General features: G+C 42.5%; 1 protein-coding gene across 12 annotated transcripts in view; it reads right to left on the bottom strand.

Moving 5' to 3' along the window:
• The window catches only part of KMT2C (lysine methyltransferase 2C), a 228757-nt gene that overhangs the window by 65120 nt on the left and 146470 nt on the right, over window positions 1-17167 (bottom strand). For all 12 annotated transcript variants that reach the window (XR_010751578.1, XM_066385396.1, XM_066385386.1 and 9 more), the window contains exons 15-20: window positions 11268-11387; window positions 8844-8960; window positions 5490-5591; window positions 5181-5285; window positions 1597-1778; window positions 806-970 (exon numbers count right to left, since the gene is read on the bottom strand). Coding sequence is in view for 11 of the 12 variants with exons in the window: in XM_066385396.1 (XP_066241493.1) it covers window positions 806-970; window positions 1597-1778; window positions 5181-5285; window positions 5490-5591; window positions 8844-8960; window positions 11268-11387 (791 nt within the window). In the remaining variant the exon portion in view is untranslated. The remainder of the gene's footprint in view (window positions 1-805; window positions 971-1596; window positions 1779-5180; window positions 5286-5489; window positions 5592-8843; window positions 8961-11267; window positions 11388-17167) is intronic.

Genomic DNA, 17167 nt, shown 5'->3' on the forward strand with positions numbered 1-17167 from the left:
AACATCTAGATACTTAGTATTTAGAGCTCTAAGAAAAAAATGGTTGAAGGATAACAGAACATGTGAGGTCCTTTGTAAAAATTTAGTAACACAGCATCAGGAAACACTCTCAGAACAATGCTCATATGCAGAAAATCATCTCACCGCATCTAACTTCCAAGAGATTTATAAACCCTCAAAAAGGCCCAAATTTAAAACTTTCAGTCTGGATCTGAGAGAACACAAATTAGGAAATTTCTATAGGTTTCTAAGCTGACTAAAAAAACCCAAAAAAACTGGAGGCCCTGGCTGGTTGGCTCAGTGGTAGAGCATTGGCTGGGCACGTTTACGTCGTGAATTTCGATTCCCAGTCAGGACACACAGGAAGAAGCACCCATCTTCTTCTACACCCCGCCCACTCTAACTTCTCTCTCTTTCTCTTCTTTCTCTCTCTCTCTAGTCTCCTCCTGCAGCCATGATTTGATTGGAGAGAGTTGGCCCCAGGCGCTGAGGAAGGCTCCATGGCCTCGGCCTCAGGCACTAAAAACAGCTTGGCTGCTGAGCAACAGAGCAACACCCTAGATGGGCAGAGCTTCTCCCCCTAGTGGGCCTGCTGGGTGGATCCTGGTTGGTGCAAATGTGGGAGTCTGTCTCTGACTCCCCTCCTCTCACTAAATAAAAACAAAAATAATCTGGAAAGCCAAAGTGTTGTTTCCTAAATTTAAGAAAAATTTATTTTCTAATTCCCTTCTGCTACATTTAGGAGAGAGAAGTTTGCAAAAGATGGGGAAAGAAAAAAAATATATAGCACGCCCCAGCACGGTACCTATCACACTGTCTGCACTGCAGAATGAGGTCTTCCTCGCGGTAGTTTCGGTAGCAGATGGGGCAGGAAGACAAGCTTGCACAAGGGGCACACTGCGTATAGTTGTTCTGCCATTCACACCGCAGACCCGCAGATGTGGCTCCACAGTGTCGGCACCAAACACACCTGAAAGCCAATGCCCCCCAACCCCAGTCACAACTTTATTCATTTACATCATTCAGGTATTCAAGGAGCAACACACCTACAAAACCAGGGGAAATTATTTAAGGTGCATCTGAAAATTTTGATGACTGCTCTCTCTCATAGTCAACACGAATTATACCATTAAGGAAACGAGACTGACTTTTAAAAACTAATGTGGGTCCTGGCCAGTTGGCTCAGCGGTAGAGCGTCGGCCCAGTATGTGGATGTTCTGGGTTCAATTTCAGGTCAGGGCACATAGGACAAGCACCCATTTGCTTTTCCACCCCTTCCCCTCTCGCTTTTCTCTCTCTTCCCCTCCTGCAGTCAAGGCTTGATTGGAGCGAGTTAGCCCCAGGCACTGAGGATGGCTCCAAGCCTCCACCTCAGGTGCTAAGAAGAGCTTGGTTGCTGAGCAACGGAGCAATGCCCCAGACGGGCAGAGCATTGTCCCCTAGTGGGCTTGCTGGGTGGATTCCGGCTGGGGCACATGCAGGAGTCTGTCTTTCTGCCTCCCCTCCTCTCACTGAATAAAAACTAACAACTAAAGTGACGTGGTGAGAAGCTCTGAACTTGACAGATGAACGAGGGACATGTGAGCCCTAGCGTACCATTTGCACTTCCAGCCTCCCTTGGGCACAGTCTGCAGCGGAGGGTCCAGGCAGTAGGTGTGGTAACTGATGTCACAGTCATCACAGAGCAGGAGTCTCCCAGGGTCAGTGGCCTTCCCGCAGGCCTCACACACTGTGCATTCAAGGCACCTCCAGCCTTTGCTAAGGACCACTTTCGTGATCTGGAAAAGAAACACCCAATCCGTGCAATTTAGACACTGGCTAATACAAGGTGCCTGATTGAATATACCCTAAGAATGAATGTGGCGCTTATGTACCTAAGGGCAGAAAAGGGGCCAGAGACTAACGTTTACTGAGTGCCAAGAGGGGACCAGCATGGAGGCCGGCCCACACAAACTCTCCTAGAGTCTGTCTACTGGTCAGAATAACAGGAAGTGGTATATATTTTAATGCCTTGTTTTTAGCCTACTTTATAAGGCTGTTGTTTTTATTGCTTGATTTTAGAGGGAGAGAAAGAGGAAGGGGGGAGAGAGAGAGAGAGAGAAGGAGAAAGAGAAAGCAAGAGAGAGAGAGAGAGAGAGAGAGAGACACAGACATCATTCTGTCGTTCCACTTAGTTGTGCACTCATTGGCCACTTTCTGCACGTGCCCTGACCAGGGATCAAACCCACAACCTTGGTGTTTTGGGGATGACGCTCTGAAATAACTGAACTACCGGGCCAGGTACCATTGCTGTGGATTTTATGTCCACTTTATAGATGCGGTGACTGGATTTTATAGAAATCAAGTCAACAGCCCCATTCTTGTTAACGTAAGATTGAAAATGTATTGACTGAGTTTTCCCTTTATGACATTTCATGGATTTGTGCACCTGAAACTTGTGTACACTGCGAAGATACTTGTATATTAAAATCAATTAAAAAAAAAAAAGAAAAAAAAAACTAAAAAAAACTCCACGAGCTTCCAAGAATATTTTATAAGATCTTGAAGGGTTATAGCTATGAAGCTAGGACTTTTCACGTCCATGTTCACTCCTCTGTTTACTGTCCCTGCAACAAGGGTCTAAAACACTTTGAGAATCTCTAGAAAAGCTTGAGAAACCCTATACTTCTAAGAAGTTCCTCAAAGCAGCCATACCATGCAATATTAAGAATTTGGAGCCCACTTAAAAGATCTCAAAAAACTAGAGAGTCTAGAGACAGAAGGGTTACAAAGGGCCTGTGTTATAATGAAACAGCAAGCAATCAAGACAATCAAAGTCAGACCACGAGGAATAAGAAAGTCTAAAAGCTGCCTGGGAAAGAAACAAGGGGGAAGGGAACCAGTCAAAATGGCATCAAACTTTGTTTCAGCAGAATCTTTCCAATTCTAAGGCAGACGTAAAACAAAAGAGCGTGTACATGTTTCAATAAAACCTAATTTCCAAAAGCAGCCAGTGGCCAGGTGTGGCCCGTGAGCAAGTTACCAATACCGGTTGCAGAAAAGACAAGGGGGCGACAGATCCAAGGAATTGGGTGGTAAAACTTTTCTTTTTCATACTGTACCTTCATTCCTACTAAATTCTAATTCAGACAGCTACGCTGTGGTCTGTGACAGCCACACTGTCCAAGTGACTCAGTTCACACTCACTCTGTGACAAACTGCATTGGGTCACCGTGCACTGGTCACTACCACTGCTAAGCATGCTCATCATGCCAGTCCAGACCTCCTGACTCCCAAATGTAGCCGACATGTTAGTGTGCCCCTGACCTCTCTGCAGCATTTCAACATTTGAACAGCTCCCCCACCCTCCGAAATCCCCTTGCAGGGCAGATTCCAGGTCTCTCCTGACAACTGAGTCGGTCTTTATTTTCAAGAGCTCTTTCAGGTAGCGCATGATCCAGGATTCCCCACCCCCCACCCCATAGTACCATGTCTGGAGGCGTGATAGTTGTGTTTTAGAGTCTGCAATATGTATCTGCTTTAACAACGGTGGAGTAACTGGAAATGAGACCTTTCTGCCGTCCTAACATACTAGAAAACTGGACAAAATGTATGAAGCACAGAAGTTTTCAGGGGTTGGACCAGTGAGCCCTAGGACATCGCCCCTGTGGACATTCTCCAGGATGTTGTCCCTGGAGGGAAAGCCCAGCAGAGCACAGTGGTCTCACTGAGCTCGGGACACAGGACAGAGTTTAGCAAAGCCAGGATAGCGCAATCTGCAGGACAGAGCACTAGAAAGGAAGAAAGGAGGGACCACCTACACAGGTGTCCCCAAAACCTTAGGCTGAACACCTAGCTGCATATATAGGACGCCAGAGACCCACAGCCAAGGCAACAGCTATTGGGAACGTGTAAACTGAAGAAGAAACAGAGCCAACACGGTGGTGGAAAACATCTGGGTCTCTACCAGTGAGGAGGAAAAGGCACCCGTGCATCTGGGCAGGGAAAGGTGTGGCCAAGCCCCAAGGAGGACGAAACCAGTGCTATCTGGGGAACCCCAGGGGGTTCAGGAGGTCAGAACTATTTTCATAATAATACTACGATGCTGTCTTTTCCACATTAACCCACTCCTGGAGCTATTCTGCAGAGGCTCCGGGATGTACACAACATCATCACACTGACACTATTACAAGCTAAGCTGTGCTTGTGTATTTTTTGTTTAAAATATTCCTAGTTAACGTCTAAAATAAAGTAATACTATCACAATGCACGATGTCCATATATCACCAAAAATTACTAGACACTAAAAAAAAAAAAAGGCAGTAAAACATCTCCTAATGAGGAGAAAGATTAGTTAATCCAGTGAGAAAAGTCAGATAAATATATACAAAGACTTGAAGGGGGGAGGAAAGAAATTTAAAACTACAAGATAAACTATAAAATGGAACTGGAATTAAAAAATATGACAATGATATGAAAAACAGAGTGGGTGGGCTTCCAATAAGATTACACTGCATCAGTGAGTTTTGGGGAATGTATTAGAAACAATACAAACTGAGAGAAAAACTGGGGGGAAAAACCTGTTAGTAATGTGGGGGGAAGTCACGCAATCCTACACACACATACACATACCTGAGAATCCACAAGGGGGGACAGGGAGGAACCAGAAAAAAATTTTGAAGAAGTATGGCCAAGATGAGCCCAAACTGATTAAAAATATCAACCAACTGACCCAAGAAGCCTGACAGACTACCTCCCGTCTGTGGCGAAAGGGTGAGAAGAGGGAGTAAGGGGAGACACCACGAGGGCTTGCATGTTTTCCTCGAAATGCTCTAGAATTTCACCTTTAAAAAAACGGGGTGTGCCAACTAGCCCTCCCGCCTTAGAAAACAATCGTTCATAAAGCATCTGTGAAATAAAATGCGTGCCTTTTTGTGGTTCTCTTTTACCAGGCGGTAGTATGATCGTCCGTCACTATAATTTAAGATGACAGATGCATAGAGTTGGTTTCTTCAGGTGGCACTTGGAACAGCCATATGGAAAGTGGTTAATAAGTGCTGTCCCTTACCTTCAGTTATCCTGACACTGTCTGCTTCATTATAAAGAACAAGAAGCCACATACCACCCAAATCGAATGGAATCCAATTTAGACACATTCATTCCCAGGGAGTCATTTCTTTTTTACCTGGCAGCATACTCACCTTAATACTGACGCAGTACGGATGGTAACACTGACCACACTGAGAACAGGCGAGTAACCTTCCCTCGGTACCCTGGCCAAAGCTGCCACACACCACGCACATATCCTGAAACGAACACGCAGACACATTTTTAAATAAGGCCCTGAGCTAGGAATGTGCTAATCTTAGAATTTTTTTTTACAAGTACTTTCTTCGCTAACACAGGTCTAGAGCTGAACACTGGACGACGTCAGTGTGCATGAGAGAGAGAAAGTGGAAATGGACAGGGAGGAGGTCAGAGTGGGGAGCCGTGGGCAGCTCAGTCCAAACCTGATGCAAAGTGAACTTGTCACTACTAGAAAACAACACGACGGTATTGTGCATGGAGTTCTCTTCTTCATCCTTGTTTGAGGAAATATCAGCAGCAGAAACCTATTAAAAAAGCAGAAAAAGGGAAAGATGAACTATCACGACCAAGTAGAGTTAGTTCATCCCAGGAACAGAAGAGACCTTTACCATACAAAACACCCAATCGATGGGATTTGCCATATCAACAAATAAGCCATGAGATGCTCTCTATCAATGAGAAAAGGCATTTGAAGAATCCAACATCTGCTCTCATGAAAAAAAAAACAAAAAAAACCCTCAACAAATTATGCATAGGAGCGTCCTCAAACTGACTTAGGATGTCTATTAAGCAAAACAGAACAAGACCTAACACCACGTTATGACAAAAGGCGAAATGCTAACTCCTCAAGATCAAACACAAGACAAGGTTACCTGATCTCATCATATCTACCCAACATGGTACCAAAGGTTATGCAAATATTTCTCCAAAAGCATAATCCACAGAAGAAATAAATTGGACTTCATTAAATTAAAGCATATGGTTGTCAAAAGACATGGTTAAGAAGTGAAAAGACAAACAAACAAAAGGGCCAAAAAAATATTTACAAATCATGCATGCGATAAAGATCTTGTGTCCAGAATACATAAAGAAATCTCAACTCGAAAAATTAAGAAACTACTCAGTTTTTAAAAACATACTAAGAATTTGAGCCTGACCAGGCGGTGGTGCAGTGGATAGAGCATCGGACTGGGATGCAGAGGACCCAGGTTCAAGACCCCGAGGTCACCAGCTTAAGCGCAGGCTCATCTGGTTTGAACAAAGCTCATCAGCTTGGACCCAAGGTTGCTGGCTTGAGCAAGGGGTTACTCAGTCTGCTGAAGGCCCACGGTCAAGGCGCGTATGAGAAAGCAATCAATGAACAACTAAGGTGTCGCAACAAAAACTGATGATTGATGCTTCTCATCTCTCTGTTCCAGTCTGTCTGTCCCTATCTATCCCTCTCTCTGACTCTCTCTCTGTCCCTGTTAAAAACCAACCAACAAACAAAAAAAAAAACGTACTAAGAATTTGAAGAGTGACTTTATCAAAGAACATATACAGATAGAAAACAAGCACCTAAGAAGCGGACCGTTAGAGAAACGAGTTATTACTAACACCCACCCAACTTGAAAAGGAGCCTTCTCTTAAAAAGCCAGGCATACACACACCTACCATACAATCTAGCCATTCCACAAAAACAGAAAGCATATATCCAGTGGTGGGATTCAGCCAGTTCGCACCAGTTCCATAGAACAGATACCCAATTTTTTTTTTTTTTTTTTAGTTCTGCGAACCGGTTGTTAAAATGGCACTTGTGATCAGGATTCTAAGGTAGGCATCTGAACAGACACTCAACGTGGAAATCACAAATGGACATCCCTTACTCTTTTTTAATGTTCATCCACACAACAGCGTATTTTAAGTGCCATTAGTAACGTTCATTCCATCCATAGATGAAAAGAAAATCACAAGTGAGGACGCCAATCAAGAAGCAATATGGAAATGTCTTAAAGAACAGTTTTACTGCTCTTCCTCAGGTATTAATATTTTTTCATTAATATTTTAAAACTCTTTCTTACAACATCATCTAGTTTTATGTATCTCTCCTATTGTTCTTATTTCAGTATTAAATGCATAAGATAATAAACTACCTTTTCTGGCATATCGTTTTGTTATACTGAAACCAGTCATTAGGGCAGAGAACCGGCTGTTAAATTATGTGACTCCCACCACTGCACATACATCCATACAGAGACTTAAACAGAAAGTTTCACAGCAGCTGTGTTTTTAAAAGCCAAAAAAAAAAAAAAAAAAAAGTAAACATTAAAATGTCCTTAACAGGTGAATAACAGGCCCGCAGAGGCCCATCATAACATGGACCCGCGTGAACAACAGAAAGGAATGGATGGACAGGCATGAGCATGGACTGATCTCAGTTATGCTGCATGAAATACACCAGACCATAAAAAGGACGTTATTCCTGCAAGCTCATGGACAGAGATGGAATTCAATCAGACAGTGCCTGGGGCTGAGGGATGGTGGCCGAGAGGAATGCCAAGGGATAGGGTGGGGTGGGGCATGAGTCTGTTCACTGTCCCAGTTATGGTGTAATTCTCAAGGTGTATTCGTATCTCAAAACCTACAAAACTGTAACACTTCAAATATGTGGGCCTTTATTTTATGTCAGTTTACCACAACGAGCCCTGTTAAATTTGGGGAGGGAATTTGCTCTCTTAAAAACAAAACAAAAAACAGAATCCATGTTTCCATACTCCTTTAGTAGTAAAATTAATCCCACCTGTCTCAAGAACTTAACAGTGACCATTAGACTGTGGAAAAACAGGATTTGGGGGAAATAGTGACTGCAGGAAATATGACTTCCCAAATACAATTTTTTTTCAGTACCTACTTAGAGAAAGCCTTATAATGTCAGCGTGCAAATATCCATCAATCTTAAGATAGGTCGAGGCTGGTCATACAACCTTCCCGAGTCCGTGCTAATCTGCAACATCTTCAGTTTCTCCTGTAAACCATTTCACAACACTTGATAGCAGCTCACAACCAAATACTTGGAACGCCAACAGAATTTTTTTTTCAAACAAACAAGAATATGACAGGAGTTTACCCTTTTTAAAAATAAATAAAATGCATTACATTTAAACTTTGGAGGATGGTTGGCACAGAAAGAACCGAGTCAAAGAGGAAGGCAAGAAAAGAGAAAAAAAAGGATCAAGAAGTAGAAAACCTAACCAGAAGTTTTATTTATTTATTTATTTATTTTGTATTTTTCTGAAGCTAGAAACGGGAAGAGACAGTCAGACAGACTCCCGCATGCACCCGACCGGGATCCACCTGGCACACCCACCAGGGGGCGATGCTCTGCCCCTCCGGGGCGTCGCTCTGCCGCGACCAGAGCCACTTTAGCGCCTGGGGCAGAGGCCAAGGAGCCATCCCCAGCGCCCGGGCCATCTTTGCTCCAATGGAGTCTCAGCTGCGGGAGGGGAAGAGAGACAAAGAGGAAGGAGAGGGGGAGGGGTGGAGAAGCAGATGGGTGCCTCTCCTGTGTGCCCTGGCCGGGAATCGAACCCGGGACTTCTGCACGCCAGGCCGACGCTCTACCACTGAGCCAACTGGCCAGGGCCGGTTTTTTGTTTTTTAAGCAAAAGAGACAGTAAAATAAAATCTTGAGCCCAGTAAAGTGACTTGCACCTCAATAATTTGCCACCCTGAGGTCACTGGTCACTATCACCGCATTGTTGATGATCACAGCTCAGCAACAAGGAGGCGAGCCTTACCCCGGGGAGGACCACGGCCCCCAATCCGCTCTTCAGCTTGGACCGGCCTCTGCCGCCACGGCCCGAGAGCCCTGCACCACGCGGTCTCCGCTTCCCGGGAAAACCCGACCCTCGGCCCTACACAACAGAAAAGGGAAAGTCAACACTCTGTCCGAGTCCAGAGCAATGTTAAAACCCCAAAAAGTGAGCTCAAATATCTTATCAAATGTCACACACATAAAGAGTTGCCACTTTTCTTTTATTCTAATTTGATAAATATTGACAGAGAGACCAGGGATATTATGGATAGCTTTCAACATGTATATACACTGCAACTTCAGAGGGATATACATAAACATGAAATGTTATGACCTCCTCAAGCTCTGGGTCCTGTTGTTGTAAATGCTTCCCCATCGATCAATCCTGGCCTTATTTCTCCATTTCCTAATCCTGCATTCCGGGTGGACCAAAGGTCCCCAACCCACCAAGAATCTCTGCAAGCAGCAACTTGTCCTTGCTATGCAGGAAGGCGGTTCCCTGGCCTCTCGGTAATTACAGTAAGAAATAGCATGTTTGGGGCACTTACTCTGGAATGCTCTAAGGGCCTTTTACTTTCAACAATCCTATACAGTCCCGGCTTATTATCTCCTATTTAAGAGATAAGGGCACCAAGAGATAAAAGGTTAAGCAACTTATCCAAAGTTGTAGAACTAGCAAAATCTGGTTCTTATTCACGATTCTGAACTGCTACATGGCACGAGCACTAATTTTTGCTAGTACACAACAGCACTGCTCCTTGCCATTAAAACTGCAGTTTCTCTTACTATGTGATGGTTGTCTGTATGAACTGAACATGTGTGTCTCAGTCTACCACCATATTTAAGGGACAATTCATTCATAGAAAGGCAAAGTGGAGAAAGGTATAGAGCTTGCTTTGTATCATCGAGATAAATAATTCCTCAAAATGGAAATAATGTATCTGAACTCTTATCCAGTACAAGGAAACAATTCTAGGGGACAACACGTTAAATTCCGTAATATTTTAACAAATAAGTACTAGGGGTTATTTGTTGTTCTGGATTTTTTTCTTGTTTACATTCAGACTTATTAATACCCTCAAAACACCTGGCATCCACATAACCTTATATATATTTAAAATGAAAATACTCAGGAAAATCCTTTGATTTTTTTTCCTCTCACAAGTTAAATAGTATGTCTTATGTTCAACTGATGTCACTAATGACAGCCTGAAATGCTGAACACCATTACCTACTTAGCAGAATGGTTTCCGGGTCAGTCTTTCATGATTATGTTGAGAGACAAGATAGACACACATGAAACAAAGGAAAGGGAACGGTCTATTTTCCCCTCCAGTGTTTGTTAATAAACACAGCCACCTTGTAGTCTTCAAACTGCCTATCTTTGTCTTCTTAACCTGCTATCAGCTCTCCTGAGTGCTGGACAAGGGGGTAGTGTAGGACTGAACCAGATAGTTTCTTGTTCTGTTCTTAATAGGTACGGCCCCACATTTTTTAAGTCAGTGATTAAATCAGGACTATAATGTAATCTCACAACTTATTTTCCCCCCAAATCCAATGACCCAGGTAAGAATTAAGTGAAAATGGGTGCTCTTTGCTTCAGAATTAAATATGCCCTTTTCTTCACCTTTCATTCTCTTAAACAGTTATAGTCCAACACCTTGCCTGACGTCGGAGTTGGAAAAGTAAGTTCTTCCGATGATGACAGAAAGTGGAATCTATCTACAACTCTGATATCCTTGATTAGTCTAAATTAAGCACCTCATTCCAGAATAACGTTAAATGAGGCAGATGAAGAAAACCTATGTTCTCTAGTCAGTAAGATATTTTTAACTTTTCAGGTGGTTGACAGTTTTTCAAATTAATATTTTACCCTTCAAAATGCCTCAGACTCCTTAACTTATGTTAAGCTATGTCAAGGACTAGCAGTCTCCCAGGGACAGAGGAAAGAGGGCCCATGACTTTGAGGTTAACCCGGTGAACCTTTGGAAACTCTGGGGTTTATTCTCCATGAGTACCTTAACTGCTTAGCGTAGCTTTTCTCTTGTTCTTTTCTAAGCAATTAAATTCTGTGCCATAAATAAATAATCAAGACCTTCACTTCTTTATAGCCTACCGTGACCAGGATGTGCCCCCACTCTGCGAACTATGACATAAAAGGAAGAAACCATGAAATAAAAGGGGGGAGGCTTTAAATGCTGACACTTAAAATCAGGTGTGTAAAATTGCGATTTAATTTCCTCATGATCCAAATTTTTCAAGTGCGAGCATGTTGCTTCTTCCTATTAAAACGTTTAGGTTACAAAAGCTGAAACCATTCAGGCAGGGAAAAGGTTCAAGTATTAATTTCTATGCGGATAAAACCAGAAAGAAATGATAAGATGAATGTAAATGCAATTTTATTTACCACTTTGATGCTCCAAACGGCACTGCCTGGAAGCGGCCTGGGTTTAAAAATGTCCCGACCTTCTGAAATGTCTGGGGACCAGGAAGGTGGGCTCACTGTATTATGGGTGCTCCAAGCCCCCTAGGATATGGCAGGTGAGAAAACAGATGTGTAAAACTCAGCAACATAAAAGGTCAAAGCCAGCAACTAAGGAATTTCAGAAGAGCAAAAAGCCAATGCAGACTTAAATGTAAGCTGTAAAACCATAAGCATCTTAAAAGAAAACAGGCAGTAAACTCTATGGTATCTCTCGCAGCAATATATTTGCCGATTTATCTCTAAGGGCAAGTGAAATAAAAGACAGGATAAACAAATGGGACTATATCAAACTAAAAAGCTTTTGCACAGCTAAAGACAATAAGAACAGAATAAAAAGACAAACTACACAATGGGAGAATATATTTGACAATACATCTGATAAGGGGTTAATAACCAAAATTTATAAAGAACTTGTAAAACTCAATACCAGGAAGACAAAAAATCCAATCAAAAAATGGGCAAAAGAAATAAATAGACACTTCTCCAGAGAGGACTTACAGATAGCCAATGGGCATATGAAACATCACTAGTCATTAGAGAAATGCAAATTAAAACCACAATGAGATATCACCTCACACCAGTCAGAATGGCACTCATCAACAAAACAACACAGAATAAGTGCTGGCGAGGATGTGGAAAAAAGGGAACCCTCCTGCACTGCTGGTGGGAATGTAGACTGGTGCAGCCACTATGGAAAACAGTACGGAGATTCCTCAAAAAATTAAAAATCGAACTGCCTTTTGATCCAGCTATCCCACTTTTAGGAATATACCCCAAGAACACCATAGCACTGTTTGAAAAGAAGAAATGCACCCCCATGTTTATGGCAGCATTGTTCACAATAGCGAAGATCTGGAAACAGCCCAAGTGTCCGTCAGTGGACGAGTGGATTAAAAAGCTTTGGTACATATATACTATGGAATACTACTCAGCCATAAGAAATGATGACATCAGATCATTTACAACAACATGGATGGACCTTGATAACATTATACTGAGCGAAATAAGTAAATCAGAAAAAACTAAGAACTACATGATTCCATACATAGGTGGGACATAAAAATGAGACTCAGAGACATGGACAAGAGTGTGGGGGTTATGGGTGGGGGGAGGAGAGGGAGGGGGTTGGGGGAGGGGAGGGGCACAAAGAAAACCAGTTAGAAGGTGACGGAAGACAATTGGACTTTGGGTGATGGGAATGCAGCTTAATCAATCAAATGTCAAAATAACCTAGAGATGTTTTCTCTGAACATATGTACCCTGATTTATCAATGTCACCCCATTAAAATTAATTAAAAAACAAAACAAAACAAAAAGCCAATGCAGAATAGGTGGAAATTTAGAACAAATTGCTTCAAGTGTGGTGGTGGGGGAACCACTTATCATTTACAGTGACTTTGTAACCTCAATGTCCGCAGCTACTATTTACATTAAATATTTTATTCTGGCTGAAACACCTGTACAAAGAAAATGTAAAAAAATAAAATAAAATAATCAAGGTTTCTAGTAATATCAACGTTGACTTATGAACTACAATTGTAACACTGCATAGAAATAAAAGTCAATCAAACTCTAACACTGTAAGAAACAACGTGAGGATGATGTTTTTCTAATAACTATCCCTCCGCTGTAGAGGAGAATGGATAACTGTAAGAAACATTAGGTATACCTATTACTATAAGCAGTCAAACCAGGAGGCCAAGAATGCAATAAAAAACAAACAAAAAAAATGAGCGATCAATATAATAGATACTTTAAATTGTGGAAAATTACTGTGCAACCCTCAGATGCAAATACCATTACAATCCTGGCATTTAAGTACTAGTCCTTCAGTGATCATTTGCTATGGGTTGGTTTTTAGTTAGGAGACTCTGATACTTAGGTGACACCCAAAGGACTAATCTGAAAAGTGAAAAATGTTAGAGCGATTGTCCTAAATTTGCAAATTAACAATGCCTGAAAGTACCAGGTTATTTAGACAAGGAATAGCATCTTATTAAAACAGTTAAAACAAAACTAAGGACCATCTTACTTCCAAATAACCACATTCAGCAATAATAATGTGAACTAATAATCAGATGAAAGTGCCAAGCAGCCAGGAAGAAAAACATCTACTCCACAAAGGTAACATTTTAAAGGAAAACACAAATGTCAAGCAATAAAAGAACCTGTCTGAAGCAGGTTAGTTCAACAATGCACACTCGAAGCGTTACCAATGACCAAAACTGAAGACAAAAAAAAAAAATACACAGTACTTACCAGGTTTCAAGAACATTATCAAACTAACATGTAGCAGCCTTTATTAATCACATAGAAATACCACTGGGAATTTAAATAACGAACCAAAAATAGAAGAGCCTGACTTCCCTTTGTGGAGCAGATAGTGAGTGAAATAACAATATTTAAGGGAAAAAATTACACAAGGGAGAGGTTGGCTGCAGTTTCATCAACACGCCCCCAGCTTCACACTTGGCTACTCACTTCCCCACTATCAGATCACTTTGTGAGTCCATCTGTCTCCTCTCCCACCGTGTCAGGGGTCTCTGGCGACCTCTATGCCACCCAAAGTGCTTTCTCTGTTCTTTCTTTACTCACACTCTCCGCATCCACAGACAGCTCTGTTGGACTCAGGGCAGCCCCTCTGAGTATGGTTCTCTGCTCCATGACGACATTCCTCAGTCTCCATGCAAACCCTCCTTTCCTCCACTTGCTCTTCAAAGCCCCGCGTTTCCCGGGGCTGCAAATAAACAGCCTCTCGGATTTGGTGCCCCAAGTTCACGTGCTCTGAGAACAGCACCACACTGTATGTATGTATGTCAGCCTCCTTCCTGGCATTTCCATTTGCTCACGCACACTGACGCTCAAGTTCCCCGTCTAAAGAAATCTCTCCCAAGCCTGGCCTCTGGTGGCGCAGTGGATAAAGCGTCGACCTGGAAATGCTGAGGTCGCCGGTTCAAAACCCTGGGCTTGCCTGGTCAAGGCACATATGGGAGTTGATGCTTCCAGCTCCTCCCCCCCTTCTCTCTCTCTGTCTCTCCCTCTCCTCTCTAAAATGAATAAATAAAAAATTTTAAAAAAAATTAAAAAAAAAAAAAGAAATCTCTCCCTTGACCATTATGTGGCCCCATCATTACACAGGGACTGATGGGTGGGGAGGGGGGGGTCACTGGATCTATTCTCTGCCCTCATCACTCTCCTCTCCTGTGCCTCTCCAATCCTCTCCCCACCCACCCCCCACTCCCACCAACCACTCCTTCAACAGAAACCTGCTCCCCAGTCAGAGCCCACCCTACTCAGAATGACGCCCCCTCTCCCACGGCTGCTTGGACAATTCCTGACAATTCCTCAACTACGGAGGACAGCCTTCATTCTTGCTCATCAGAGAGGCCATTCCTCAGCGCTCCAACAAGCTATCGTCTTCCTTAGCATGCCTTTTGCATCTTCTCACTGATCACAATTTGGGGCTCATGTTCATAATTATTTAGTGGTTGAGAGTGGGGTAAGGGGGCAAGACACATCTGAATTGGTTCTCAATATTTCTACTGGTGTCTGCCTGAGGCTATCTGGCTAATGTACTTATCTTAAATTCCTTTTGGTAGGCGGCTGAATGTTAGGCCCGTAGGCTGTTCTTAAAACATGCCATAGAGAGCCATACTCCAAGATAATGCTGTTATCCATCATAATTTAAAAGTTATCTCTGATGCCAAAATGATATCTCATTTTTAAAAGCATTCCTAGTTCATAAAATATGGATGTACAAAAAAAATGAAGGGTTCTATAGAGATCAAGAAAGTTTGGATGTCATTTCAGGGATAATTAGAAAACCACTCAACTGCTATGAAGTACTTATATAATAAAAGCTTTGGTAATTACATTATGAATTTTAATAAGTATATTTAATCCTAAGGCATCGGAAGATGGATTGTATGCGATTTTACAGGCACAGAAGAAAAATTATGGTTATACATAGATATTTTGACAAAGGAGAAATTACCTAATATATTCTTCTTCAGACCTTAAAACTAAAATACAGCTGTAATAATTAACTTGGGTTACAAATTATCTTTCTGATCTCAGCTCTGATCAAAGATGAACACAGAGCATTCGGAGAGGTTGACTGCAATATAGTTTACACCCTTGCTGCACTGCAATTTACAGTGAATTTACACTTAGCAGGCTTGTATTTACTTGTTACCATGGGAATGTAAACTGATGAGAATAGACCATGCTCCCTCAGTTCACTGCTTTGTTAACAATCCTGTTTACCATTTATGGAATATCTACTTTTTTTTTCTACTGAGCACTTATTACCCTTTTTTGCATGTGTAACTACATCAATAAACACTGTAGCATGATACGAAACATACAAGTCCACTCACCAATTATACCCTAGAATCTTGGGATTTCCTCACCTATATAACAATGAATCTATCCAATGCATTGTTACTCTCTTTACAAAGTATTGGCAAAATGAATTAAAAGCAAAAGGGTGCAAAAATGTAGCCAGCAACATTCTTTAGGCTGTGCAGAAAGCTAAATAGAACCAACTTCTTATCCTCTGTAGCAACTTCTAATCCTGTTGTTGGCTGTTGAATATCATCAATATCAGGACCAGAGCCTAAGAGTATCCTAATCTACTGAGTCAGTTTTAAGAGTGGCCACAGAGATGTCACCTGGGCAGAGTTCACACCCCCAAGTCCTAAGATATCTTCGGGCCACCTGCTCCCAGCATACTATGCGAAACTAAGGATGCACAAAAAGGTCAGTCTACTTTGGAGAAAGTGAAAACAGTGAAGCAGGAAAGAGGACAACGAGTGAAACGAAAAGCCTAAGCATTTATAATTCAACTTTTAGGGACATACATTCACTCACCTACATGACAGCCACAGCAGCCAACAAGCCATGGTCCCCCTCAACAGAATTCTTTTCACATCTAGTCTCACATACAAAAAACTGCGTTCAACATCAAACATAACAAGAAACTCAGTCCTGACACAGAACGTGAATTGGGCTGGAGCTGGCCATGGTTTTGGTAATGGCTTCAGAAAGATCACGACAGGCACAAACTTAAGAGGCCAGTCTGTTGTTTCCCACCTGGATGCCTGCTGGTTGACACTCCAAAGAGCTAGACCCCTTTCTTTTTTCTTTCAGTTTAAAACCACATTCTATGTTCTCAATGGCTTAAAGAGTACTGTGGGTTGCTTGGACTTGCGCCAGCACAGGGATCTTCTTAAAATACACACTTTCACTCAAGTCAAAGTGGGCCCTGAGCCAGGCAGTGTTGACGTTGTAGGTCTGCAGGTCACACTTCAGTTCTCCTAGAAAACATACCTCAAGCCTTGTATGCCTGAGTTGTTTTTCCTCTCACCTCCTCTGCTGCCCCACAGTACCCTGTGGTTTCCTCCAGTCCAACACACATCACACACGGCATAATTAACAGGCTGTTCCGTTTCAGAGTCTGTGCAACCACGATTTGGCTCTGAACTCAAGAAGCCCGCAACATACTGTGTTTAGGGAGAGCCGTGTTGAACCCGGTCAGGGTCTGCAGTTAGTTTCATTGGTGCATTGTAGTCCAGATCATTTATTCGTCAATCTGGCTGCTTGTAGGACAACCCCCACCCCCCAGCTACATTTAATACGTGATTATATCCTCCTCGGGTCTCCCATTTTCACAGAATAGTAGTATATGCACTGACTGCAGCTCAGGAAAGAAAAGAGCACGGCACTGCAGCTTGCCGTGTGTCAGGTGCTTTTTGTGTGTTGCTGTTCAACTGTAACCACCACCATCCGGTGGTCTTTGCAGATGAAGCCACAAGACTGTT

The sequence above is a fragment of the Saccopteryx leptura genome, chromosome 5, assembly GCF_036850995.1.
Source record: "Saccopteryx leptura isolate mSacLep1 chromosome 5, mSacLep1_pri_phased_curated, whole genome shotgun sequence".
Taxonomy (NCBI): domain Eukaryota; kingdom Metazoa; phylum Chordata; class Mammalia; order Chiroptera; family Emballonuridae; genus Saccopteryx; species Saccopteryx leptura.